The sequence below is a fragment of the Peromyscus maniculatus genome, chromosome 2, assembly GCF_049852395.1.
Source record: "Peromyscus maniculatus bairdii isolate BWxNUB_F1_BW_parent chromosome 2, HU_Pman_BW_mat_3.1, whole genome shotgun sequence".
NCBI classification, from domain to species: domain Eukaryota; kingdom Metazoa; phylum Chordata; class Mammalia; order Rodentia; family Cricetidae; genus Peromyscus; species Peromyscus maniculatus.
Genome location: NC_134853.1, coordinates 115362938 through 115389705, shown reverse-complemented (window position 1 = coordinate 115389705; position 26768 = coordinate 115362938). Strand labels below are relative to the sequence as shown.

The 26768-nt window shown below is 36.3% G+C and overlaps 1 protein-coding gene across 7 annotated transcripts in view; it reads right to left on the bottom strand.

Moving 5' to 3' along the window:
• The window catches only part of Ift74 (intraflagellar transport 74), an 85704-nt gene that overhangs the window by 51133 nt on the left and 7803 nt on the right, over positions 1-26768 (bottom strand). For 3 of the 7 annotated variants that reach the window (XM_076564510.1, XM_042271410.2, XM_076564511.1), the window contains exons 2-8: positions 19668-19802; positions 14706-14841; positions 11616-11664; positions 9527-9625; positions 9291-9351; positions 6168-6227; positions 4611-4672 (exon numbers count right to left, since the gene is read on the bottom strand). In XM_076564510.1, the coding sequence (XP_076420625.1) occupies positions 4611-4672; positions 6168-6227; positions 9291-9351; positions 9527-9625; positions 11616-11664; positions 14706-14841; positions 19668-19787 (587 nt within the window). In that variant the 5' untranslated portion in view covers positions 19788-19802. Of the gene's footprint in view, positions 1-4610; positions 4673-6167; positions 6228-9290; positions 9352-9526; positions 9626-9786; positions 9946-11615; positions 11665-14705; positions 14842-19667; positions 19803-23149; positions 23331-26768 lie in introns of those variants that run through there. The other 4 variants (XM_076564513.1, XM_006974016.4, XM_076564514.1 and 1 more) reach the window with 4 other exon arrangements.

The window sequence follows — 26768 nt, the reverse complement described above, 5'->3', positions numbered from 1 at the left end:
ATTTATATCAACAAAGTGAGAAACAGTGAGCCTGGACTATATAAATTGGTCTTATACTCACAAATGAATTCACAGAACTGAGTAACATTTTTTAATGCTGCCTGAACCTAAAAAACAAAATTTTCTTAAAAACTGGCAGCAATTTAAAGCATAGGTAGAATGTTGAGGAATATTCCTAATAATCACTACTGATTTTGACAGTGATTGTAAGGAAGGGTTTCACATACAATTGCCATATCCAATACTGCAATGGCTTCTAAACTGGGCATCACAACTACTTGTGAATTTTCTTTTTTCTTTTTTCTTTTTTTTATGGTTTTTCAAGACAGGGTTTCTCTGTATAGCTTTGGAGCCTGTCCTGGAACTCGCTGTGTAGCCAGGCTAGCCTCAAACTCACAGAGATACGCCTGGCTCTGGCTCCCAAGTACTGGGATGAATTTTCTTTTAAAACACACATTTCTGTATCTCTTTTGGGAGATTATCTTTCAATTCATTCTGAGCTAGGAATACTTAGGTAATCCACACATAACTGTTTATGTTTCAATAAACAAAACAATATTTTCCAAACTTTTTTCTAGAACACTGACTTTCCACAATGACACTGACAAGCATTTACAGAAAAAGGTACCTGATCAAATTACCAAAGAATATGAATTTAAACAAGGCGAACTAAGTTTATCTCCTTTAGTACTTATATAGATTTTACTAAGCTGAGGTGTTCTCTGATAACTTAAGAGTAAAATATTGAATTTTGAACAGCATTCACATAGCATGTATAAGACCCTGCCTGGGTTTTCATTAACCCCACCCCGCAGCCTCACACACAAAGAAAATTTAAAATTTACTTGATAACCAAACCTTTTCTTGGAAATACAGCTAATAACTCACAGCACATTAACAGACCAAAGGACATGCTCTGGAAACACTAGCCCTAAATGGGAAGGGTCTATCTAAAGTGAAATGTTTACCAGTTCTCTTATAATGGTTTAGCTGCAAATATAATTTGAACCACTTACCAGTTTCAAGAGTGGAATTAGAAATTAGCAAAATCTGTTTTTACCATTCTATATGTGGGAAAACTAAGTGTATTTATCTGAATACTTTAGAGATAAGGCTATTTATAAAACACTGAACTTTACTTATGGATGAAATATGTAACATATTTTCTATGATTTTCTTCATCCGCATACATGGAAAGAGACAGTGACCAGGGTTGAAGATGGAGCATACTAGAAATGTGCTGACAGAACTTGTAAATGGATACATGGGTATACAATGCTCCAATTCTGATGTTCCAATTTCTATTTAATAAAGATATTCGGGGCTGGAGATACGGCTCAGTGGTTAAGAGCACCGCCTGCTCTTCCAGAGGACCTAGGTTCAATTCCCAGCGCCCACATGACAGCTCACAACTGTCTGTAACTCCAGTTCCAGGGGACCTGACACACATGGCAAAACACCAATGAACATAAAATAAAGTTAAATGAAATCAAACAAAAAAAAAAATCATCCATAAAAAATAAAGATATTCAAAAGAATGTACATGGTAACATCTTACAAAAAGACTAATAATGTAGATCTTGCCATATCCCCCAAAAAATCCTTTTGAAAAGTTATATAAACAGTGCTGACAAGATAGTTCAGCAGTTAAAAGGCCATGCACCATGTCTCACAACCTGAGTTCAATCCCCAAACCCACATGGTGGAAGGAGAGAATCAAGTTGTCCTCTGACCTCCACATGTACAACACACATACATACATGCACACACACGGTAAATGAATTTAAAAAAATTTTTAAAGTTATGTAAAATAGTACATTCATTTGGAATGTCCACAAATGGAAAATAAAATATATCCCTTGAAACAAAAGACTGATTTGTGTTAATACATATTTTCTCATGTTTATAGTAACATAAAGAATATAAATAGCCAGGCGGTGGTGGTGCACGCCTTTAATCCCAGCACTCAGGAGGCAGAATCAGGTGGATCTCTGTGAGTTCGAGGCCAGCCTGGGCTCCAGGAAAACTCCAGTGAGTTCCAGGAAAGGTGCAAAGCTACACAGAGAAACCCTATCTCGAAAACCCCCCCCCCAAAAAAAAAAAAAAGAATATAAATATATCTAATTTTATGAATTATAAATAGTTCTAAGTATCAATTTTAAAACGTAATTAAGGTATCTTTTTCTAAATAATCTATCATTCTGCTAAAATATCATTTTCTGCTTAGAATATCTAAAAATTAATCTTGAGAAATACTATAAAATAAAATTATAAATATGGAAAGATTGTACCTGATCTCTTATACTCAACAGTTCATTATTGGATATTTAGTAAATATTTGACTGAGGAAAAATAAATTAATATAAAATTGTAACTAATATGCTTTTAAAGGACAACTGATCTTGACCAATGCCAAACTAGCCAGATAACTCAATTAAAATCATATATTTAATATGTAAACATTGTTGCAATCATATGCTGAGGCTATACCTACAACCAGCTTATACTGGACAGGTTTTCCATAATAAACCAGAGAATCAAGCCACACTAAGTGATGGCAAAAATGGAAGCTTTTGCCATATGCTGTCTATATGTATGATCTCTCTTAGTTCCTCTAAATACATAGTCAAGATTAAGCCTAGTGACCAAATACTTCTCAAAATTTTTACTTTTTATTTCTAGCAGATATACTTTTAAAACATGTAACTGTAAAATTTATATTTACAACTAGGGTATTAGCATAAATTCTGAGATAATGGAATAAGGACACATAAATCTTAAATTCTTTCAAGCATTCAAAGTTACAGCTTATATGTTTGCATGTGTAATTTTTCTAGTACTTAGAAGAGTATATTGCATACAGTAAGTAAATGGTATATGTTTGCTCAATGGTTTCAAAGCAGGAAGGAAAAGAGAGGAAAGGAAGCAAGAAAACCTTTCGAAAAAGAGCTTGGTGTTCTTTGTATAAAGAGGCTGCCAGCTTTTTCATACTTAAGAAACTATGGCCGGGCGGTGGTGGCGCACGCCTTTAATCCCAGCACTCGGGAGGCAGAGACAGGTAGATCTCTGTGAGTTCGAGGCCAGCCTGGGCTACCAAGTGAGTCCCAGGAAAGGCGCAAAGCTACACAGAGAAACCCTGTCTTGAAAAACCAAAAAAGAAAAAAGAAAAACTATGTATAGCAGTATTAATGATTGGTAGGGAAAGATACTCCTTTGTTTCTAATCAACAGATGAATTCTATTTCTCTTCCAAATATTTCCTCATTATATTAAACAACCTATTCTTCATCAGATTATTTACTATAGAAGTAATATGGGAGTATATTTGGTGTTAATAAAGTTCAATAATTTTGGTTAATAATTATCCTTGCTCTCAAACAGATTAACAGTAGTAAGCTTCTGGAACGGAATAGTATACATATGTTTATACACCATAGCTTTTACATTTACCTTACCATATGCTGCTGTATCTAATGTGGGTCAAAACTAATTTTAAAAATTATTTTAATTCACATTTACTATCTTTGTAGGGATTATTGTTACATTTTATATTGAAATCAAAGCTAGTTAATATTTAGTCTTTCTAAATAAGCTATGTATAAATACACATAATCTATAGACAGCATAGAGAATACTAATATAATTATCATCAATGCCAATTAATGTACAAAGCCTACTGACTAATAACTTCTTCATTAAAGTAGAACTAAAATACCATAATTCAAACTCGTTAAAAGCCTATGGTAAGTTCTAAGAGTAGATATAAAGACATAATTCATCTTAGAGTTTAAGTTCTTAGAAACAGAAATCATATTTATAGAATGGAGTAGTCCTTTCTTTTGTATAAAATTTAGTTCCTTGGGAGTAAATTAAGATAGCATATATTTGACATTAAGATAAATTTTGTATTGAGATGTTATGGTAAGTTAAGAAAAAATGATACATTTTCTACTACAAATAAATACTTTAAGTGTAAGAGGTCACTAAGATGCCAGTTGTGGTTTTTTTGTTTTTTGTTTTCTTTTTTTATTCATTTGTTTGTTTTTTTTTTTTTTTTTTTTTTTGGTTTTTCGAGACAGGGTTTCTCTGTGTAGCTTTGCGCCTTTCCTGGAACTTGGTAGCCCAGGCTGGCCTCGAACTCACAGAGATCCGCCTGGCTCTGCCTCCCGAGTGCTGGGATTAAAGGCGTGCGCCACCACCGCCCGGTCTCATTTGTTTGTTTTATTTTGTTTTGTTTTAATGAGACAGGGTTTCTCTGTGAAACAGCTCTGGCTATCCTGAAACTCACTCTGTAGCCCAGGCTGGCCTCAAATTCACAGACATCTGCCTGTCTCTACCTCCCAAGTGCTAGGATTAAAGGCATGCGCTAACACACCAGCCCAGGTGTAGTTCTTATCTGTAGTCCCAGCACTTAGGAGGCTGAGGCAGGAAGATCCTTGTGAGTTTAAAGTAGTCTACACTACAAAGTAAGATATTGCCTCATAAGAATCTAACAATTAGTTAATTAATTTAAAAAAAGCAAAATAAGAGAAAAAGTTTAAATTTTATAGGGAAATAAATGACTCACAAGTTAAACCATGTATCAAAACTCATTTATGAATCTGAACTTACGCTTGTCTTTCGGTAAATATGACATCCATACTCTGTGTTTCTCGATCATTTTGAGCTTTAAGCTGTGCAAACAGTTAACACACAAAAGTTAGTCATTAAAAAAAGGTAACCAATCAAACCAAACTCTCTCTGTAAAGGTTACTGTGGCTTTGAACTAAATGAGATTATTGTAATAATGCCAAATGTAAAAATTAGAAAAAAATACAACTTTAATCTAACAAGGAACACTATCAGATAAATTAGTCCTTTATATTGACATTATAAGCTCACACCAAAATAATTCATTTTTCTTTAGTGATGTACTAATTAATTTTAAACTTAATTTATGTAAAAAACATTTCAAAAACAAACTGTATGTTCAATAAATACTTGATTAGCCACTGCTGAATTTAGAATCAACGCAATCTTATTCTTAAACTTTTCATGATTTCCTAAATTCTCCTAGCTGACTGTATATACACAGACCTAAATCTGGACCTACCCCAAATAAATGACCAAATACTTTTTAAAGATTTTGATATTTATTTCTAGCAATAAAATTCATTTCCAAGTTTGTGAAACTAAAAATAATTTACTAAATTATTTTAGAACCCCAAATTTAGAACTCATTTTCAAAATTCTGGGTTTATTAGCCAGGCTGATGTGAAGCATGCCTTTAATTCCAGCACTTAAGAGGCAGAGGTAGGCAGATCTCTGAGTTTGAGGTCAGCCTGGTGTACTGAGAAGTTCCAGGACAGATAAGGGCTACACAGGGAAACCCTGTCTCAGAAAAAGAAACGGAAAAAAAAAATGCTGTCTTCACAAAATTCTTCGATCATGGAAATAAATTGTAAACTATAGAATTTTGTTATATTTTATCCAAACATTTAAATGAAAATAAGTTAGATATTAACATGAATACTGAAGACAAATTCTCCTTTACCAAAGTCAGTATTATTAGCTATGCCTGGTATCATATCCATTCCTCTTTCTCCTTGTTAGAAAAGCTATGCAGAGGTGCTGGAAAGTTGCTCAGCAGTTAAGAGCACTTGCTGCTCTTCCAGAAGACCTGTGTTCATTTTCCAGCACCTATGTGGAGGCTCACAACTGTCTGTTACTCTAGTCCTAGGCAAGCTGATGCCTTCTTCTGGCCTCCTGAGGGCACAGGGCACAGATATATATGCAGACAAAAACATCCATGCACTTTAAATAATTAACTAAAAAAAAGTAAGATTTTTAAACATCTTATTTCTATTGAGTTTTAATTTCATTTGTAAAAAAATTAAAACCTAAAAAAGTTATAAACCAAAATATTGTGAGCTAATATATATCCAAGATGGTTCTTCCCTAGTATAAGATCGGGTGAAGCAGAGCCTTATTGATAAATATTAAAACACGTACTCCAACAGCAACAGGGATATAAAGAACAATGAAAGGTACTTAACCATAATTGTGATATTTATGATCAGAGTCATAATGACCTCTAATGTCCATAGGTTTTATCAAACTATTTCTAGATAAATGCTTTATTTTAGAGGATATGATTTATACACAATTAGTACTTATATATTTTCTTACCATGTTGTAATCATTCATTACTTCTTCCATTTCAGTATTGGTATTGAGTTTATCTACCAACTAAAAGCAAAAATATAACAAAACACCATTTTGTTAGCCTTAATGTTTTAAGTAAATCTTAATACATATACTTATTTTTTATAAATAGCTACTCATTTCAGTGTTAATACTACCAAGTGTCTTACTTTCTAAGAAAAAATATTGAGTCACAGTGAAAAAACAGTATTAAAAAACTAAACATACTCTTCATTTGGCCAATAAGTAAATTAGATTTTTGGTGTGGAAAAGTAAGAAGTGATGAAATACTGTTCCTTTAAGAACACTGGGCCGGGCGGTGGTGGCGCACGCCTTTAATCCCAGCACTCGGGAGGCAGAGCCAGGCGGATCTCTGTGAGTTCCAGGCCAGCCTGGGCTACCAAGTGAGCTCCAGGAAAGGCGCAAAACTACACAGAGAAACCCTGTCTCGAAAAACCAAAAAAAAAAAAAAAAAAAAAAAAAAAGAACACTGAAGAGCTATCCCTGCTTGGAAAAGATCAAGTTTATAAAGAAAGGTCTGAAACACAAAAAAGCAGCATTGGATTTTTCCACTTGTATTTTTCCCCTCCTGGAAATATTAACTGTTTTAGAAATTTATACTAATGAAAATGTAAAACAACCTTCCTTCCCTAAAAATTTTTTATAAAGCAGTGGAGCAAAGCATGAACAGTACACTAGTAAGTCTAATCCTTAAATCAGGCAATGGTATCCACAGCTAACAACACAGCTTTCCCTTGTCCTAGACAGCGATTAGGGTCTGGTGTCTGAAGTAACTCAGTTTTTACAACACTCTCAGCAAGTATAAATTATATGCCACTTTTTAAAGAAATTTAGGAAGTAGCAGAGCCATCATTTGATCTTAGTTTCGAGACAGTGTCTCACTGACACTTGCTATGCGGACCAGATGGACCGTGAACTCAGAGATTTGAGTTCATCTGGCTCCAGAGTGCTGAGATTAAAGCATGCTGGCAGAATGTTTTTGTTTTTAGGAATGTTTTTGACTGTGGGAGGATTCTTTTTTTTTTAAATAAAAGGTCAAACTAGTCAAAAAAAAAAACTAATCAAAATAGTCAAAAACTACTTAGGTGTAGTTGATGATAAAAGACTAAGCTTTATTTTGTTATATTTATAACATTGTAATCTCTATTTTATATTTTAAAATGCAATACTTTTTGTATTTGTAATATAAATTAGTGGTAGTAAGACCTAAAATACCTAAATGCTCGTTATATATCAGATCACTAGTTAACTTCTTTCCATTCAATGAATATTATCTCATTAAACCCATAAATACCATGTTTTACATGGTATTAATATTTTTAATCATTTTAGTTTATTCTTTGACATTTTATATTTATTTACTTAATACATTCCAGCATAAGTAAAAATATTTAATACTTAAATATTTTACAAAAGTAACTTTTCTTTTTGTGGTGATATATTATGTACCCTAATAAACTTGCCTGAGGATTAGAGGACAGAGCCAGCCACTAGATTAGACATAGAGGTCAGGCAGCGGTGGCACACACCTTTAATCCCAGCACTTGAGATCTCATGCCTTTGTTTGGAAAGCACACACGCCTTTAATCCCAGGAAGTAATATGGCAGAGCAGAGAAAGGTGTATAAGGCATGAGGAAACAGGAACTCACTCACTTTGCTGAGGATTTCGCAGAGATAAGAACTAGTGGCTGGCTGTTCTGCTGCTCTGATCTTTCAGCTTTCTAATATCTAATTATCTTTCTCTGGGTTTTTATTAAAAGGCCATCTAAGATTCGAACAACATCTTTTAAATAAAATCTCTGATATTCTCATATTTAAAATAGAACATCAGGTGCTAGAAAGATGGCATGGCAGGTAAAAGCATGTACTGCTCTTACAGAGGATGTGAGTTCAGTTCCTACCACCCACATGAGGCAGTTTTAATTGCCTATAACTCCATCTCCAGGGATGCAACACTATCACCCTCTTTTGGCCCCTGAGGGTAATGGCACTCACTCTTGTGCGGGCACACATATATACACATAATTAAAACAAAAATCTTTAAAACAATAAACAATATAAAAACACTTACAAAAAAATACTAATTAATATTGGGTCTCAAGATATTTTTTATAGACTATGGTGATCAGAAAAGTTAAGAACTACAATTATACTCTAATTAGCAAAATTTCATTGATAAGTATTAAAAATATTAACTAGTTATATCACAATTTTCCTAATCAACAGTGGAGACAAAAGCTAGTCACCTCATCAAATCAACACACTGTAACTGTTTAATGTGCCTAAAGAATTAGACAGAAGAAAACTCTGATGCTAGAAACTTCCTGGACAGGGGTTAACAGCATTACCAAAATGATAGTCCACAGTGGGTAACATCCTTGATGGAACTATTTTTATGAGCTTACTCTACTTTGACAGAATGCACATAAAATTAAACATACAAATGCAGGTAATCTGTATGCTAAGTAAGTATTTAAATTTCATGATGATAGCTCTCCATACCAAGGTAAAGGTGTTTTTAAAGCAATGGAATTATTTATATCTAATAAATTGTAGTGCTTTAAAAAAATGACTATTCAAACATCTGTAAGGGAATAAAAGCTTTTGTATGATTTATGAGTGTCTTAAAAAAAGATGGGACCAGCAAGATGGCTCAACAGGTAAAGCTACTTCTACCAAGGCTGGTGAACTGTATTTGATTCTTGGGACCCATATGGCAGAAAGAAGTGACTTACACAAGTTGTCATCTGACCTCCATGAATGTGCCTGTACACACACACACACACACACACACACACACACACTAATAATAAATAAACAGTAAGTAAAATAAATATTTTTAAAATAGTTTTTTAAGATGTAAACAAAATTAGAAGAATTCCTATTAATCTGTTAAGCCAAGTTATTTCTGAGGAAGGAAATGAAGGAGAAACGAAAAAGGCATTTAATTTCTGTATTTTTATACTTGTAATTTTTTCACAAGAAATATATATACAGTTGTGTATTATTTGGTATTTAAAGTATATTTTTAAGTGGCAGGAGCACAAAAACAAGGCACCAAGCTAAATTATGAGAAGAGGCAGTACCATGTTGTAGTCTGCGAGTTGTCCTTGACAGTCTTTAATTTCGACAGCTAATGTCTCTGCCCTACAAACAAAAGCAAATGCACTCATAAATACACAAGCAGATCAATAGTCAGGCCCTTATGGATGGTGTCATAGTTAATAAATTATGTTCATAATACTGAATGAATATTGAATTGACATTCAGTGGTAGGATTCCTAATAAAGATCTTGCATGTTTTAACTATAAAATTACTCACCTCTTTTCATATGACAAATACACTGAATTTTCTTGGTTGTACATTTCTATTTCTTTCTGAAGTTTACTAATTTCAGTTGTAAGTTCACTTATTTTGCTCCTAAGTGAAAAGAAAGAAGAAATTTAGAAATGCTTCTAACTCAGAAAAGACTACTAGTTAAACAAAATAAAGTTTTCATAAATGTGTGTAGTGGGTAGCTGTTCCAGCTTTGACCTGGAACTACTACCCCCAGTGAGGCTTTCAGTAACTGTCATGCCTACCTATGACCTGCCTCTGAGGCGGCCCAGAAGGGAGCCCTTAAGACTCGAGATTTGGATGTGCCGGCTCTCTTGGTTCCTGGTGATCCTGGTTGCTGGATGGTAGACCGAGTGGAGTTCTCCAGAGAACCCAGCTGGACTGCACTTCACTTCTCCTGGATCCTGTAATCAATCCCTTTAGTAGCTGTAAGTTACCCCCCAAAATAAACCTCCTTTTTAACTACGTGGAGTTGCCTTAATAAATCCTCCAATAAATGTATAATAATATGTATGGTTTTATTAAATTCATTTAAAAAAATAGTTTCAGGGGGTTGTTTGTGTGATTAAGAATGATGACTATCTCATCTTATTACACTGAACAAATGAGAAAAATTAACTGACATAGAGTCTCTAATCATCAAAGAAGATGGCAGGATAGGCACTGTAGTACATACTTTTGATCCCAACATACAATGGAGGCGGAGGCAGGAAGATCAATACAAGTTTGAGGACAGCCTAGTCTGTACAATGAGCTCCAAATCAGCAAGTGTTATAGAGTAGGGCACTGTCTCAAAAAACAGAAGCAAAACCAAAAACCAAACAACCCGCAGATATGTCACTAGGACATCTGAGGAAAGAAAGTTATTAGGTGGAGAATAATTAATACAGCTTAGTAGGTAAGATCAGGGTTCAGTTCTTGGCATCCACATGGCAACTCATAACCATCCTAACTCCAGTTCCAGAGGATCCAATGCCCTCTTCTGACTTCCACAGGCAAAGGGCACACATGTGCTGCAATACATACATACCACTTCATGAAAAAAGTGAACTTCATGATATGATTTGAATGTCTGTGTTCCCTCTAAAACTCACATTGAAACTGGCCAGGCAGTGGTGGTGCATGCCTTTAACCCCAGCCTCAGAAGGCAGAGACAGACAGATTTCTGTGAGTTAGAGGCCAGCCTGGTCTACATAATGAATTCCACAACAGCAGGGCTATGTAGAGAGACCTTGTCTCGACCCACCTACTCCACCCACCTCCCCCCAAAAAGGGAATTGAGCCTTTCGGTTTGTAATTAGGCCATGAAGACTATTTCAAGGATGTTGGTGCCTTATAAAAGGGCTGGAGGGAGCTATGTTGGTCTTGCTTTGCTCTTCCATGACATAAAGATAAAAAGGTGCCATCTGTAAGAAAAAGGCCCTAACCAGACACCAAAGCTCCTAGTGCCTTGATCACAAGACTTCCCAACTTCTGTAATTATGAGAAATAAAGTCTTGTAGTTTATAACTTAACCAGTCTCTGGTACTTTAATCCAGCAGCACAAACAGACTGAGACAAAATATACAGCTTACATACACAAAACTACATAAAACATAAACTCTCAGCCTAGGGTTGGGAAGAGAGTTTAGTTGCTGATAAAGTACTTGCCTTGCAAGCACAAAAACCCGCATCCAATCCCCAGAACCGACGTAAAATAGCTGGGTTTGGTGGTCCATGCTTAATCCCAGCCCCGGGGAGGCCTGAACAGGAGGCTCACTGAGGTTCAACAGTCAGCAGCCTAGTCTACTTAGTAAGCTCCAGGACAGCAAAGAGATCCTGTCTCAAAAACAGGTGGACTGTGTCTGAAAACTGACACCCAAGGTCATCCTCCAGCAGCCACACAACTGTATGAATATTAACCCACACGTGGGCACCGGAATGCACCTCCCTGTACCGAATTTCAGTCTAACTGTATTATTATGCAGAAATTATGTACAAATATAAAATTATTCTTAAAACTCAAAAAATAACTAATTACTCAACTACAACTAAAACTCCAAGGTCATGCATAAAAAACATTTATTTTACATACCTAAGAAGTCCAAGATAGTAAGATTTGTCTAAAATTTGCCTCTGGGGACCTAAAAAATGTTTTTAATGTGAATATTAATGCTCTGTTATAAAATGACCAAAATAACAAATCCAAAGCACAACCACTATTATATGCCACAGTACTCACACATTCCTCATGAATGTCTCAACACATCACGAAGAACCACTGAAAACAAGTATCCTAGAATCACGACATAAAGGAGGCTGAATTTAGACCACACGGATGGGACTAAAGGTGAGGCTGTTAAGAAACAAGACTCTGGGCCGGGCGGTGGTGGCACACGCCTTTAATCCCAGCACTCGGGAGGCAGAGCCAGGTGGATCTCTGTGAGTTCAAGGCCAGCCTGGTCTACCAAGTGAGTTCCAGGAAAGGCGCAAAGCTACACAGAGAAACCCTGTCTCAAAAAACCAAAAAAAAAAAAAAAGAAAGAAAAAAAGAAACAAGACTCTGGTCTGGAGAAATGGCTCGTTCAGTGGTTAAGAGCACATACTGTTCTTCCAGAGGACCCACGTTCAATTAACAGCACCCACATTGGGCAGCTCACAACTGCCAGTAACTTCAACTCTAGGGAATCTGAATGCCTCTTCTTATGTGCACAGACCCACACATAGACACATACACATACATATATAATTTAAAAAATAATAATACAGTATTTTTAAAAAGAAACTAGACATTACAGGACAGACTAACTAGATAGAAACTAGACCTATGGAAGCCTAGAACATAGCAGTACGAAAGGACTTTTCAAAAATGCTATTTCATTATCATTAGCTTGTATGATGGGGAGGGGGAGTGCATGTGCCATAGCACACATGTGAAGGTCAGAGACAATGATTTTGACTTATGTTTTGTATTCTTAATAATTAAGCAAAAATTTCTAAATAATCAATGGGTTTTCTACTTAGTAAGCAATATGGTATACAAAATTAAGTCTCCTGAAAGAACCCCCATACTACTATACTACAGTGGTTAGAATTGGCAAGATGGCTCAATGGGTAAATGTTCTTGCCACACAAACCTGACAACCTGAGTTTGACCCCAGGAACCCACAGTAGGAGAGAACCAATTCCAGAAAGTTATCATCTGACTTTCCTACATGCACTCGGGCACCCCCATACACACACAAACACACACACACACACACACTAATAATAATAATAATAATAATTATTATTATTAATAAAATTAAATAAAAATACAGTTCTCCTTTGGTATCTAAAGGGAATTAGTTTCAGGACTACAACAAAAACTGAAATTCAGGGATATTCAAGTCTCCAATAAAGCTCTGCAGTATTTTCACATAATGTATGTACATTAATTATCGCACATCCAGATGACTTAGGCTGTAGAACAATCTGTGTACATTGTGGATGTGTATTGTTCTCACTGGTTAATAGGGAGCTGATGGGCCTACAGCTGGGCAGGAGGAGTCTAAGGAGTCTCCAGCCAGATGCTGAGGAAGCAAAACATGTAGAAAATGAAATAACAAGCCATGAGCCATGTGGTATTACTTAGAAAAGAAATATGGGTTAATTTAAGTTGTAAGAGCTAGGTAGTAACAAGCCAAGCTATAGGCCAAGCATTTATAATTAATATTAAGTCTCTGTGTTTATTTGGGAGCAGGCTGGCAGGACAGAGCTGACTGGTGGTCCCAACAAAAACTGCCTACAACTTACAATGTCTTATCAATGTTATATAGTTATATCATCATTATTATATTTATATTGTAATTTATCTTAAAATTAACTTTGCTGAGTTCAAGGCCAGCCTGGTCTACTGAGCAAGATCCAGTACAGGCCCCCAAACTACAGAGAAACCCTATCTCAAAAAAACCAAAAAAAAAAAAAAAAAAAAAATTAACTTTGCACCTCACAAGTATCTTCAGCCCTCAGAAATCATTAGCCACACACACACACACAAAAAAAACTCTAAAAATTTCAATCATGGTTTGGATTCATACATAACACTGATCAAATTTCTGAAACAAGTATAGTGTAATAGTGCTAGGGATATGACTTAATGGTAGGGCATTTGCCTAGCATACACAAGGTCCTAGGTTCAATCTCTGGCGTCATACCAAAAAGAACTTATTTAAGTCAAGTGTGGTAATATCTACACTTGAGAGAGGTGAGATAAGAAGACTCAAGTTCAAGACTATCCTCATTTGCATAGTGAATGTAAGACCACTATTTTTGAGACTGTCTCAAAAATAAATAAAAAATAAAATATATTGTTATTCCTTAAAGAGAAGTATGTCAGTTTCATTTCTTTTCTTAGTCATTATAATGGAGAAAAAAAAAAGGGAATTTTTTAACTTCCAATAAATGCTTTCAATACTATTATTTAAATTTTTTTTTTTGGTTTTTCGAGACAGGGTTTCTCTGTGTAGTTTTGCGCCTTTCCTGGAACTTACTTTGTAGACCAGGCTGGCCTCAAACTCACAGAGATCCACCTAGCTCTGCCTCCCAAGTGCTGGGATTAAAGGCGTGCACCACCACCGCCCGGCCTTAAATTTTTATTACATTAAAATTTTTAAATTGTATGTGTATGGGTGTGTGCCTGGCACATGTGGAGGTGAGAGTACAGCCTGTGAGAGTTGGTGCTCTCCTTCCATCATGTCACTCCTGGAGATCAAACTCAGATAATCAAGCCTGGCATCAGGAGCCTTTATCTGATAGCCATCTCACTGGCCCAGTAAGTGCCATTCTAAGAATTTCAAAATACTTTTATGTAGTAATGAAAATCTAATCCCTGATCATAAACTTCTCTTTAAATTTCTGTCAGTTGTAGCAAAACTCTATGGTCAGAAAAATAAAGCTCAAAGTAGGTCATATATATATATATATATATATACACACACACACACACACACACACACACACACACACACACACACACGCATGCATACAGCAGCTTTCTAGTTCATAATATATTTCACATGTATTCTATTATTTCACAACAATTTTATAAGTCAAAGAAAAAGAACTACATTCTTCATTTCTCATTCATTAAGATGTGCTTTAACAGTTTTGGAACAAAACATTCATCTTCAAAAAAATAAAATACCTTTCATGCCAGTTTTCATTCCACTCAAACCTTGTTGGGTTACAGGACGATCAGCAACTTTGATTTGAGATGACAAAACTCCACCAGTCCCTAAGGGACCACCACGAGAACCTGGCCTTGCTGTTGTGGGTGGCATCTAAATGACAAGCAAGATTTCACTTTGTGTTAAACCAGGAAAAAAACAGTACATATCTACTAACATAAGATTATAAAGAGAATTTTTCTAAAAATTTAAGTTCAAGGCCAGCTTGGACTACATACTAAAAAAAAAAAAAAAAAAACTTATCTAAAAAACGGAAAGTAGGGCCCTTAGATAAGGGTGCTTACTAACAAACCTTATGACCTAAGTTTGACTCCTGGACCCCACACAGTAGAGGAGAACTGCCTCCCACAGCTTTTCTTCTGACCTCCTCATGGGCACCACGGCATGTGCTCCCCACTTTTCCACCCAGATAAATAAATAAATATAAGAAAAAATTTAAAGTATCCTTATTTATTTTTTTTTTATTTATTTTTTTTTATTTATTTTTTTTTTATTTTTATTTTTTTTTATTTTTATTTTTTTTTTTATTTTTATTTTTTTTTTTTGGTTTTTTTTTTTTTTTTTTTTTTTGGTTTTTTCGAGACAGGGTTTCTCTGTGTAGCTTTGCGCCTTTCCTGGAGCTCACTTGGTAGCCCAGGCTGGCCTCGAACTCACAAAGATCCGCCTGCCTCTGCCTCCCGAGTGCTGGGATTAAAGGCGTGCGCCACCACGCCCGGCCAAAGTATCCTTATTTAAACATAATGATGTTACAGTTGATTTTCTCCTTTAGAGAATCTGGTATTTAAAGCATTATTATAATGAGTATATATTTTCTTTAAAACTAGGAAAAAGAAATTTTTCATTAAAAAAAAAAATGAGTACTATTACATATCCAGAGAAAAGCCACAACTCTCTTCTTGTCAACTATACAGCACATAAGTCATAGGAAATTATAAAGGCAACATAAAACTGTTCCAAAAGCCATCTGTGTCTTCTACGTTTTTATCCTTTTTCTTTTATTTCTCTCTCTGCCAAAGACAAATGGACAGAAGATTAAATATGGGGTAGAAATTTTAGATTATTAAATTTTTGCCATTTATTTTGTTGTTGTTATTTTTGCTACCTGGTAGCCTTTAACACTATCCAACTACCCAGTTCTTAAGTGACTCAGAGAATTACTTGGAAGCTATTTAGCTACATTGCCAACACCAATACATATTCCAGAGACTGCTGAATACAAAAGCAATTGCAATTCAAACCAAAGAACTCCAGGTTGCCCACAGTGGTTCTGAGGAGAGACTGAGAAGTCTTTGGTTTGGAAGCTCTCTAAACAATTCTTTCTTCTGCTTTATGCAAGCAGACTTAGGAGAACTACTTAAATCACCTGTCTTTCTCATTTACCAGATGAAGTACAGAGGATAAGAAAATGGAATAAAGTGTGAGTGCATGTATTCACTTGGAAGAATATTCAAAAATATATTACTGAAAGGGACAAAAAAAATGGGAGCCCACAAAGGTTTCCTAGTGATATCTGAGCTTGCTTTACAAAGCAGGGCTGCATTAGGGGATGGTTTGACCACATGCATGGTCACCAGGTGTTTGGGATGGTCTGCACTTGGCTGTGCTGGAGGGAGGTCTCTTGCTCCACCCCTTGGCATTCCTTTAAAAGTCCTTTAGTAGACCCATGCCCCCCCACAAAAAATTGTCCTTTAGTAAAGACAGAAGGATAGAGTGGATCCAGGCCCTCTGGAGCTATCCTGTGTTTCTAACTGTCTCTATATATATACTTCTATCTACATATTCCTCACTTCTCCCTCCTTAAGAGTACCCTAGGGGAAAAGAGGGAGCAGGTCTCCCTCAAAACCCAACAAAGTATTACCCTGATTTTGAATCAAGACCACAAGCTACATATGCATTTGTGTTTTTGTGTCTGTAAATGCACAGAATAGTCTTATAGCATATATACCAAACAGCTGAAAATGCCTGGGATAGGAAAAAGCTCTCAAGTCAGCCACTGTTTTACCAAGAACATCACTCATTTCAAAACCACAGACATCACACAGTTACACAAAGTGCATGGCAATTAGGAGTTGGCTAATAATGTCAGATTAGTTTTACAAGTATTTAATTTACAAGCATCAAAAGAATCAATTATTACTAGAACAAGAGAAAAATACTATATATATGAAGACTTCAGAAAAAAATATTTCCATCTTAGGTTATAATGATATAATACTATTATCTGAAACTCTAGAAAAAAATCATAAAAGTTTAAGAAAACCTGACTATCATTTATTCCCTAAAAAAAAGAAAAGTGCTGTCCTTTAAACACAGGACTCAGTATTATACCTCTTCTACAATTAGCCTATTGTTGGAGCTTGAATACCAGCACTACATACTTTCTCAGTTACTCAAAACCCTATGTATGAATAACAGAAAATACTATATCAAAGAAAAGGGTTTTGTTGTTGTTTGTTTTTTGAGACACCTATTCCTATTGTCTCAACTTGGCCTGGATAGGATCTTGCTATTATCTCAGGGTAACTTGGAACTATGTAGCCCAGTCTGGCTTTGAATTCATGGTTCTCCTGCTGCAGCCTCTAGAGTGCTGGGATTACAGGCATGCCACCACTCCTAGCCTACCATTTCATTTCTATCAACATTTAAATGTATATTACTATGTAAAATTGATATTACATTGCTTTTTAAATTATGTACTACAAAAAAGTTTTCCCAATTATAATTAAAAATAATTTTAATAATAGCCAGACATATTTTTAATAAGACATAATTTATTTAAGATTTGCTTATGGGGCTGGAAAGATGGCTCAGTGGTGAAGAGCAATTACTGCTTTTCCAGAAGACTACCAATTCATTACCCAGCACTATGTCCAGAGGCTCACAACTGCCTGTAACTATAGCTGGAAGAATTGGACACCTTCTGGCTTCCACTGGTACCTATACTTACATGCACATGCTCACAGGCACATATACATATAATTAAAACTAAACCTTTAGCTGGGTGATGGTGGCTCACACCTTTAATCCCAGCACTCGGGAGGCAGAGGCAAGCAGATCTCTTTGTGTTCAAGGCCAGCCTGGTCTACAGAGCAAGTTCCAGGACAGGCTCCAAAGCTACATTTAAAATGTTTATTAATGTCATTCAATTTGTTCCAAAATTTTATTATAATAATGAAAATGTAATAATCTCTGTAGTTATATTTTTCTTAGAATGATTAGTTTATAAATTTTGTACTTTTTCAAATATGATGTTTCTCTTACTGACTACATTGACTTATGCCACTAATAGTTACTAATAAGTATTTTTTTTTCATTTTCTGTGACAATCAAAATATTCTTACTCATACCATTCACATATTTATATTTGGGTATTATGTCTTTTCTTCTTCTTTTTTTTAAAAGACTTATTTATTTATTATGTACACAGTGTTCTGTTTGCATGTATCCCTGCAGGCCAGAATAGGGAGCCAGATCTCATTGCAGATGGTTGTGAGCCACCATGTGAGTGCTGGGAATTGAACTCAGAGGATCTCTGGAAGAACAGCCAGTGTTCTTAACCTCTGAGCCATCTCTCCAGCCCCATCTTTTCTTCTTTTTTCTTTTACCATTCTGAAAGATTTTGAGCCCAATTTTATAATGCTATTCTTCCCCAATACCCAAAAAGGACCAAAAACCCATGAGTTTATAGCTTTAACATAGAACAAATTCATACAAATTAGTAAAGTTTGATTTCTCACTTTAAGATTCTGAATACTGAGCTGTGTGGTGGTGGTATACACCTTTGATCCCTACACTCTCGGGAGGCAGAGGCAGGCAGATCTCTGTGGGTTCAAGGCCAGCCTGGTCTCCAGGACAGCCAGGACTACACAGAGAAACCCTGTCTCAAAAAACAAAAACAAAAAAACAAAAACAAACAAAAAAAACCCAACAACAACAACAACAACAACAAAAAAAGATTCTGAATACTGATGTGTGTGTGTGGTAGTACAGTCTGTAATCCTAGCCAGCCCTAAGGAGACTGAGGCTATATTACTCTGTCTCAATTTCTTAAAAGTTATGAACAATATATAGAAAAAAGTTACCAGTTTCTTATTTCTTTTCATTTTTATGGTATTTTCAACTTTTGTAAATTCAAATACAAAAATTAAAAATATTTTGAAGTACTTGGTTTTTCTATCATTATTAGAAAGTCCTCTGACTTTATTAAGTTTATATTAAGTAATTTATATATTTTCCTCTACCAGCTATATAAACTCTTTAAAATATCAAGTTCCTACACTTTTTATAAGTCTTATAAATAATACAAGAAGGGACAAAAATTACTTTAAGAAGTAATTTATTAAGTTTGGGGCAATGTCTCAAGAATATTCTATTTATTTTTCAACTAATTTGAAAGCCACATTTCTTTTTTTTTTTTTTTTTTTGGTTTTTCGAGACAGGGTTTCTCTGTGTAGCTTTGCGCCTTTCCTGGGACTCACTTGGTAGCCCAGGCTGGCCTCGAACTCACAGAGATCCACCTGGCTCTGCCTCCCAGAGTGCTGGGATTAAAGGCGTGCGCCGCCACCACCGCCCGGCCGAAAGCCACATTTCTAATAAAATTTTTACAAATGCTTTATTTTGTGTTTAGTCCATTTTATCTCGTTTCTGACTCTAAATCACTGTACAATTTTAATTGTGATAGCTTTACCTTTGCCTAATATGTACAAGGCTCTGTTATAAAAAGTAAACTATTAAACTATTATAGCTTTAAAATATATTTATGGATATCACTAAACAATGCCCTTTATAATAGTCTTATGGTCTTATTCTGTCACATTATATTTTTACATATTTTAAAGCACTTTCCATACAGTTAATAGTGTTTACAGAATAAAGGAACAACAAAGTAAAATCTGTTATTGCACAGATTCCCAACTTACTGCAGTCGCTACTCGCACATTCCCAGATGGGGGTCTTATTCCAGAAGGAGGCCTTCCCGTTAACCCTATTCCACCCCGAGAAATAGGGCGAGGGGCTGAAGATTTGTGGTTACTGGCCATTGTTCACTTTAACCACTGTTGGGAAACAAAAAAAAAAAATCAATTTTTCTTTGAGGTCTCATACACCAAAAACTCATAGCTCATTATATCCTTCCTTCAAATACTTAATTCATGACGATTTTTTTTTTTCTTGAAAGCTGCCATTTCAAGATACTACCACAAGGCTAAATTGGCTTTAATTTTATTTTAATTTTACTTTAATATTCTATTCAGAATATGGGATTGGGACTAGTGAAACGGCTCATTGGGTAAAAGCACTTGTCATGCAAGCCTGAAGACATGAGTTCAATCCCTGGAACCCTCTCATAAAGGTGGAAGAAGAGAATTGACTCTACAAACTTGTCCTCTGACCTCCCCCCATGTACACTGTAGTATGAACATCCACCACCACACACACATCATGCACTTACACATACAATGATAGTAAATAATTAAAAGGTGTAAGTAAATAAAAATAAATGAGATTATTTATTACAATATCCTTCCTCGGTTGAAGATTAGTTAGTTAGTTATAGTTGAAGATTAACTAGGATAGAAAGTGAATTAGATACATTTTGGACTTACCAAAATAGGATAGATAATGGAATTATTTTCTCTGATTTGTCAAATACAAATGGACTAGACATTGTTTAGGTATTTATTACTTGTATATATTGTATATAGTTATTGTACTTTTGTATATAGTTTTTCTTTTGTTAGTTATAACCTTTTGCCTTTTTTTTCTTTTTATTAAAATAGAAAAGGGGAAATATGGTGGTATTCTATTTGTACTGAAATGTGATTTTAATTGTATGTTAATAAATAAAGTTGCCTGGGGGTCAGAGCTATTAGAGCCATAGAAAGAGCATGGCGGTGGTGGTGCACACCTTTAATCCCATAGATCTCTGTGTGTTCAGAGATACAGCCAGCATTGGAGACATACGCCTTTAAGACCTGGAGGGCTGTACTTACAGGCAGTGACAAGGCAGTCATGTGTTTGGGTTTACCACCAATGAGAAGGCAGAACAGAAAGACTATGTAAAGACATACACACAGGAAGTAGGTCTCTTTCGGGGAGCAAGGAGCACCGCAGGAGGAAGGGTAAGATTTTAGCTCTGAGCTCTGACCTCTTGGCTTTCTCTTTTACATTGGTTCTGTGTTTCTTATTTAATAAGACAGTTGGTTACATCTACATATCCCATCTCAGCAAAGGCAAGGCACTCTAATCCTTTCTTTTTGGTTTATATAGACCTTAATCACATTTCCATCTGTTCCTATCACTCTCAGAAAGTAACCTGATTTCCTAGTAATCTGAGAAAATAAGGACATAAATTCTATCACGTTTATAGCATACAAACCAAGCTAGCACATCCTGCTCTCCAGTATCAATAGCCATCCCTCTCTCACTCAAGGTTAAACTCTATCCTGATTTGCTCTCTTCAACCCATCGTGTGTTATACTCCACATCTCCCTTGTGATATTATCCCCACTACTGCAGCAATCTTTACAATTTACTTCTTTCACTCTATTGTCAAGTTCATTTTTTTCCTAACCACAGAAACTAATTTATTTGTCCTGCAAACTCCTCTAACCTGTGTAGAAAGTCTTCTTATGTAATCAGGCTTTATAAAGTAGCCTATTTCCACTACCTCCTAGATTTCTACACCATTTAAATGCCCTCTGTCAACATTACAGGGAAATGAGTGTCATCCTTGACTGGTGTGTACTCTGTATGAAATCAGCATGACACTAGCCTACTCTAGCTCTCTTTTCAGGGTCCTGCATCCTCTACTTGCCTGTATATGGCAGCATTCCACACAATGCCATCCACAGTCTCAGTTTTTTATATCCACATTCAGGGTTTTAGCAAATAAAGAGCTAAGGATTCACAGCTCCTTTATCTCCCTGACACATCAGGTTTTTAATATACAAAATTTAACTTCTCCACTCAGACATGGTATATTGTTTTCAAGACAAACATGGATAAAGTTAATGAAAATCTCTCATTTCACCCAAATCTGTTCTTCCTCTTGGTATTATCTCCTACTCACACAAGTCAGAAACTTGGTCCTTGATTTCTCCTTTCTCTTACTTCCAATAGCCTATTAATTTAATTACTTCAAATGCTAAACACATACTTTCCTCTCTATATATACAGTACTGGCAGCCAGTTTAGGGAAACACTTATTCAGGCGGTTTATCATATCAGCCTCTTAACCAATCTCCTTGCCTAACACACACCTTGCATGCTGGCTTTTCCAGGAATTCTTCCATGACTACTCTAAACCAGCTCCACCTTCTTAGGGCTTATTGGGCTGTTGCAAACGCCCATATATCCTGCACATTACTGTCCCAGTGCCTATCACAGTAACTGAAAGAATGTGTTTAAGAGCTCCTTTCCCTGAGAACAAGAGCTGGCTCCTATCTTTAAATCCTCGAGTCTGTCTCAGTGGCGGGCAGAAACGATGTTTTTGTATCTCTTAATCTCCTCCTACACAAAGGCATCTCAGTTACAAATATTTACTAAATTTGGACTCAGAAAGTAGTTCAGTGGTAGAGAAAACAAAAATACTATCAGACCAACCAACCTCCAGCACCACTAAGGAAAATGAAGTTAACTTGCTTTTAAAAAAAATAATAATAATAAATGCTTGGGAAGATATGTCTAACTTGACTAAACCTTAAAAAATAAACCAGATATGGTGGTGCATGCCTGTGATGAAGGGAGGAAGGAAGGGAGAGGGAGGAATTACTATGACTGCAAACAAAACGTCTGTTGAACCAAAGTGCTTTATTCCTACATCCCAAGCTCGGCATTTCTCTTGCTTTTCTTTGCATCACCCCATGATCCCTCATTATACTGTCAACTTCTACAATCTTACACACTTTTCAGCTCCAACTGTAGTAAGAATTCATAAAGCAATTGTCTACAACTCCATCATTCAAACCAGGCACCAATTCTGAATGTTTACTTGTTTACTGAAAATTCCCATTTGGACATCTATACAATTATCTCTTCGTGTCCAAAACAACAAACAAACAAACCAACTTTAGAATCTTTCTATTCCAAGCACCCCACCCCTACTTCCCTATGGTTTTGAACTGCAGAGACATCAACAGCATTATTTCAAATGATATCAGAAGTTAAAAGAAGTACTTTTTTCAAAGACAGGTCCTATAGTTAAAACACTTTCTCAAAAGAAGTTAAAAAAAACACCCAGTAATTCCAGCACAATTAGCCACTGTTACTCTAGCTTTCCTGTTGCCCCAGATTATAAACAGCCAAGAGCCCAGATTCGACTTTGTTTTGTTTGGAGCGAGTCGGAGTCGCCACAGAACGATTACCCGCGCAGGGAGAAGGCGCGGGAGCAGAGATTTCTCACCTTGCCCGGTGCGAATCCGGGGGTAGGGATGGGGGGTCCCCGCAACACGATTCTCTCTCTGAGGAGCCGGAGCAAACCCCAACGCTCACCTCAGCAAAGCCTAGGCGCCAGGCCGCAAAGCCCAGCGCGACGCCGCGTATCCCAGCAACGGCCCCCCGCGCGGAAAACTCCCCTCCTGATTGGCTGGCGCTACGGCTCTGATCCCGGGACCTAAAACTGGACCCGGGCGGGGGTCTCGCGAGATTTGAGGACAGCCTTTTCTCTCTGTCTTTTTCACTCTTTTTCTTCTCGCTCCATACTTCCCTAAAGAAATGGTGTCTTTAATCTTTCCTTGACCAGAGCTTCTTTTTTACCTAAGTTTATGAAGAAGGCTATGTAATTGAGTATCCTTAAGAGTCTCACTTTTAGGACTTCTAAATCACGATGCAGCCCAGGGGGACAAGTATCTCTTTGTAATGGGAATTTGGTTTTTGTTTGTTTGGGTAACTAAACGTTTGGCAGATTTCTTGCCTTATCCAGGCCGCTCCCCTATAGGAAATGAGAGTGACTGCATTGGCTGGGCCAGACTTCCTTAATAGCAAGATCTGAATTTATTGCTTAATAGCTAACTCCAATCTAACCCGATGCGCACAGCCAAAATAGGAATGTAAACCGTAAGGAATACTTCAGGGGTCTATTAGGATGCCAGCACCGGCATTTGCTGATTTTAAGACTGACTCTTTTTTGTTTGTTTTGTTTTTAATTTTAGATAGGGTCTCTCTGTGTAACCCTGTCTGTCTTGGGAACTCATTATGTAGACCAGGCTGGATGTATATAGATCTTCCTGCCTCTCCCAAGTGCTGGGGTTAAAGACTTGAAGCACCATACCCAGCTTCTTAATACACTTTAATAAATTCATTTTCTGTTTTTAGTTTAAACATAGTTTTTGTGCCTTCCACTTAAGAATTCCGACTGATGTTAACAGTTGACATTGACAGGGCAGGTGTTCCTGACCCAATTTTAAAGAGATTAAGTAATATGTTTTAAATCATTTGGGGAATCAGCACTGTTCCATGTCCCCATATTGTTTATGTGATGAAAACAATTCAAAACAAGAGTGCATCTCACTTACTGGCCTCTCAGCTTTCCTAGGAATCTACTTGCTGTGGGATGGTCTGTATGTCAAGTTGCTCTGATTGGTCAATAAATAAAACACTGATTGCCCAGTGGCTAGGCAGGAAGTATAGGCAGGACTAACAGAGAGGAGAAAAGAAAGAACAGGAAGGTGGAAGGAGTCACTGCCAGCTGCTGCCAGAACAAGCAGCATGTGAAGATGCCGGTAAGCCACAAGCCATGTGGCAAGGTATAGATTTATGGAAATGGATTAATTTAAGCTATAAGAACAGTTAGCAAGAAGCCTGCCACGGCCATACAGTTTGTATGCAATATAAGTCTCTGTGTTTACTTGGTTGGGTCTGAGCAGCTGGGGGACTGGGGAGTGACAAAGATTTGTCCTGACTGTGGGCAAGGCAGGAAAACTCTAGCTACATCTACTTTATTTATTTATTTATTTATTTATTTATTTAAAATGACTTTAGTCATTTTCATTCTGTCTTTGTTTGATTTTTGTGGTGGTACTGGGGGTCGAATATGGAGCCTGCCAGATGCTAGGCAAGCTTTGTACCACTGGGTTATATCCTCAGTCCAAGACCTTGTTTCTTTATAGGGACTTACTTAGGCTACATCAAGTAACTGAAAACTTTAAGTGTGCTCGTGTGTCAAGTTTTCTGTCTGAGGACCTCAGCTTCTTAAACTGTAGGTCATGAAACCTTGTGGTGGTTAACTTATAGTAGTAAAAAATTTCTGAACATGCAGTGAACAAAAGTTAAAGAACAAATGGTAATGGGTCTGAGTTGTTTCTAAAATACTCATCTATGTTGCATCTCATGACTTCACTAAAGCCTTAGTCCTGAAATACACACGCACTCTGCACTTCTAATACTGTCATACCACACCAACTAGTGCACCTGATATACCTTGGCTCAGACTCAAGACTATTCTATATATGAATTGCAGTGTTTTTACTATATAGTTTTCTACTCTTATAAAAGCATAATTAAACTTTTTGGGTATTGAAGTAGCAAGAAACATCTTTGCATTCCTAGAGAATTCAATATATATTATTTCCTTGAGCAGTGATTTTTGAAAGTTGGGCTTTCATTTAATTCCATTCATCACTAGTATAATAGGTATTAGAAATGACTAGTTACTAAATATATTTACACATTGACTAATTTCAAAAAGGTTTTGTTTGCTTATTTGGGGGGAGAGGATTTTGGAACCTGATTTTTTCGATTTTCTTCTATATAAAACTCTATCAGATCATTCCAATATAAGGGTATTTAATATGTAAACTGGATTGTCATACAGGTGGTATGATTGTTTTTGAAAAATTAAGTCAAAGAGAAAAAATATAATGTTTAATTACAGAAAATAAGAGCTCAGTATTTTTGTATCTTTATTCCTTAGTATGTAAATATCAAATTGACATAATCATTAAATTTTATTGCATTAGAATGATTCATTTTTAAAACTGTTTTAGTTGATGACTTGAGTTTCAAAAAAAATTGAGAAATGAATTTTGACTTGAATTAAGACAGAATTTCTAGGAGATCCCTGAACATATTTCTATCATTTTGTATAATGTGTTTATGCAAAGTGTTATTCTCAGCATTGGTGATTATAAAATCAAAATACTGATCCACTCCGAAAAACAGAAATTGGAAATACTGTAAATACTAAGTTTGGGTCCCAGCACCCCTATCCAGTGGCTCACAACCACCCAGAACTCTAATCCAAGGAGATACAACTCCCTCTTCTGAATTCCATTGGCACTGCACTCATGTGCACATAACCACAGACACACACACACACACACACACACACACACACACACACACACACACACACAGACGCCGGTAAGCCACCAGCCACGTGGCAAGGTATAGATTTATAGAAATGGGTTAATTTAAGATATAAGAACAGTTAGCAAGAAGCCTGCCACGGCCATACAGTTTATAAGTAATATAAGCGTCTGAGTGATTATTTTATATGTGGATTGTGGGACTGCGGGGCTTGGTGGAACCTGGAGAGAAGCTCTCCAGCAACAGCATTTGTTATAGGAAAATTAATTAAGTGATGCTGGGGTCCCTGTGAGCTCTACTGCTGGCAGGAAAACAATCTGCATGAAGTAAGGAGGAAAACTCAGTTCAGCTTGACTTAGTCAGGCTGGATTGAACTTCTAGAGAGTCTGCTGCCAGGTGGTATATTGTAATGGAAGCATATTTAAACATAGTACACTTTGGAAAAAAGCTTCCAGGCAACAATCATTTCCAATCCCAGGTGCACAATAAAACTTAATGTGTGATTACATAGAAACTCTTTTATATAATACATGTTTCCAAGAAGATAGGTTCTATAGCTTAACGGCCTAGGATCTGGTGTGGTCTCTGACAGAGATAGCAGGCTATAAGGTACCTGTGACATCTCCCCTAAGGATAGGTTCTATTAACTGAGAGCTAATGATAAAGGTCTAGGGAGGGAGAGTCTGGGATAAACATTCTGGGGGCTTTGGGTAAGA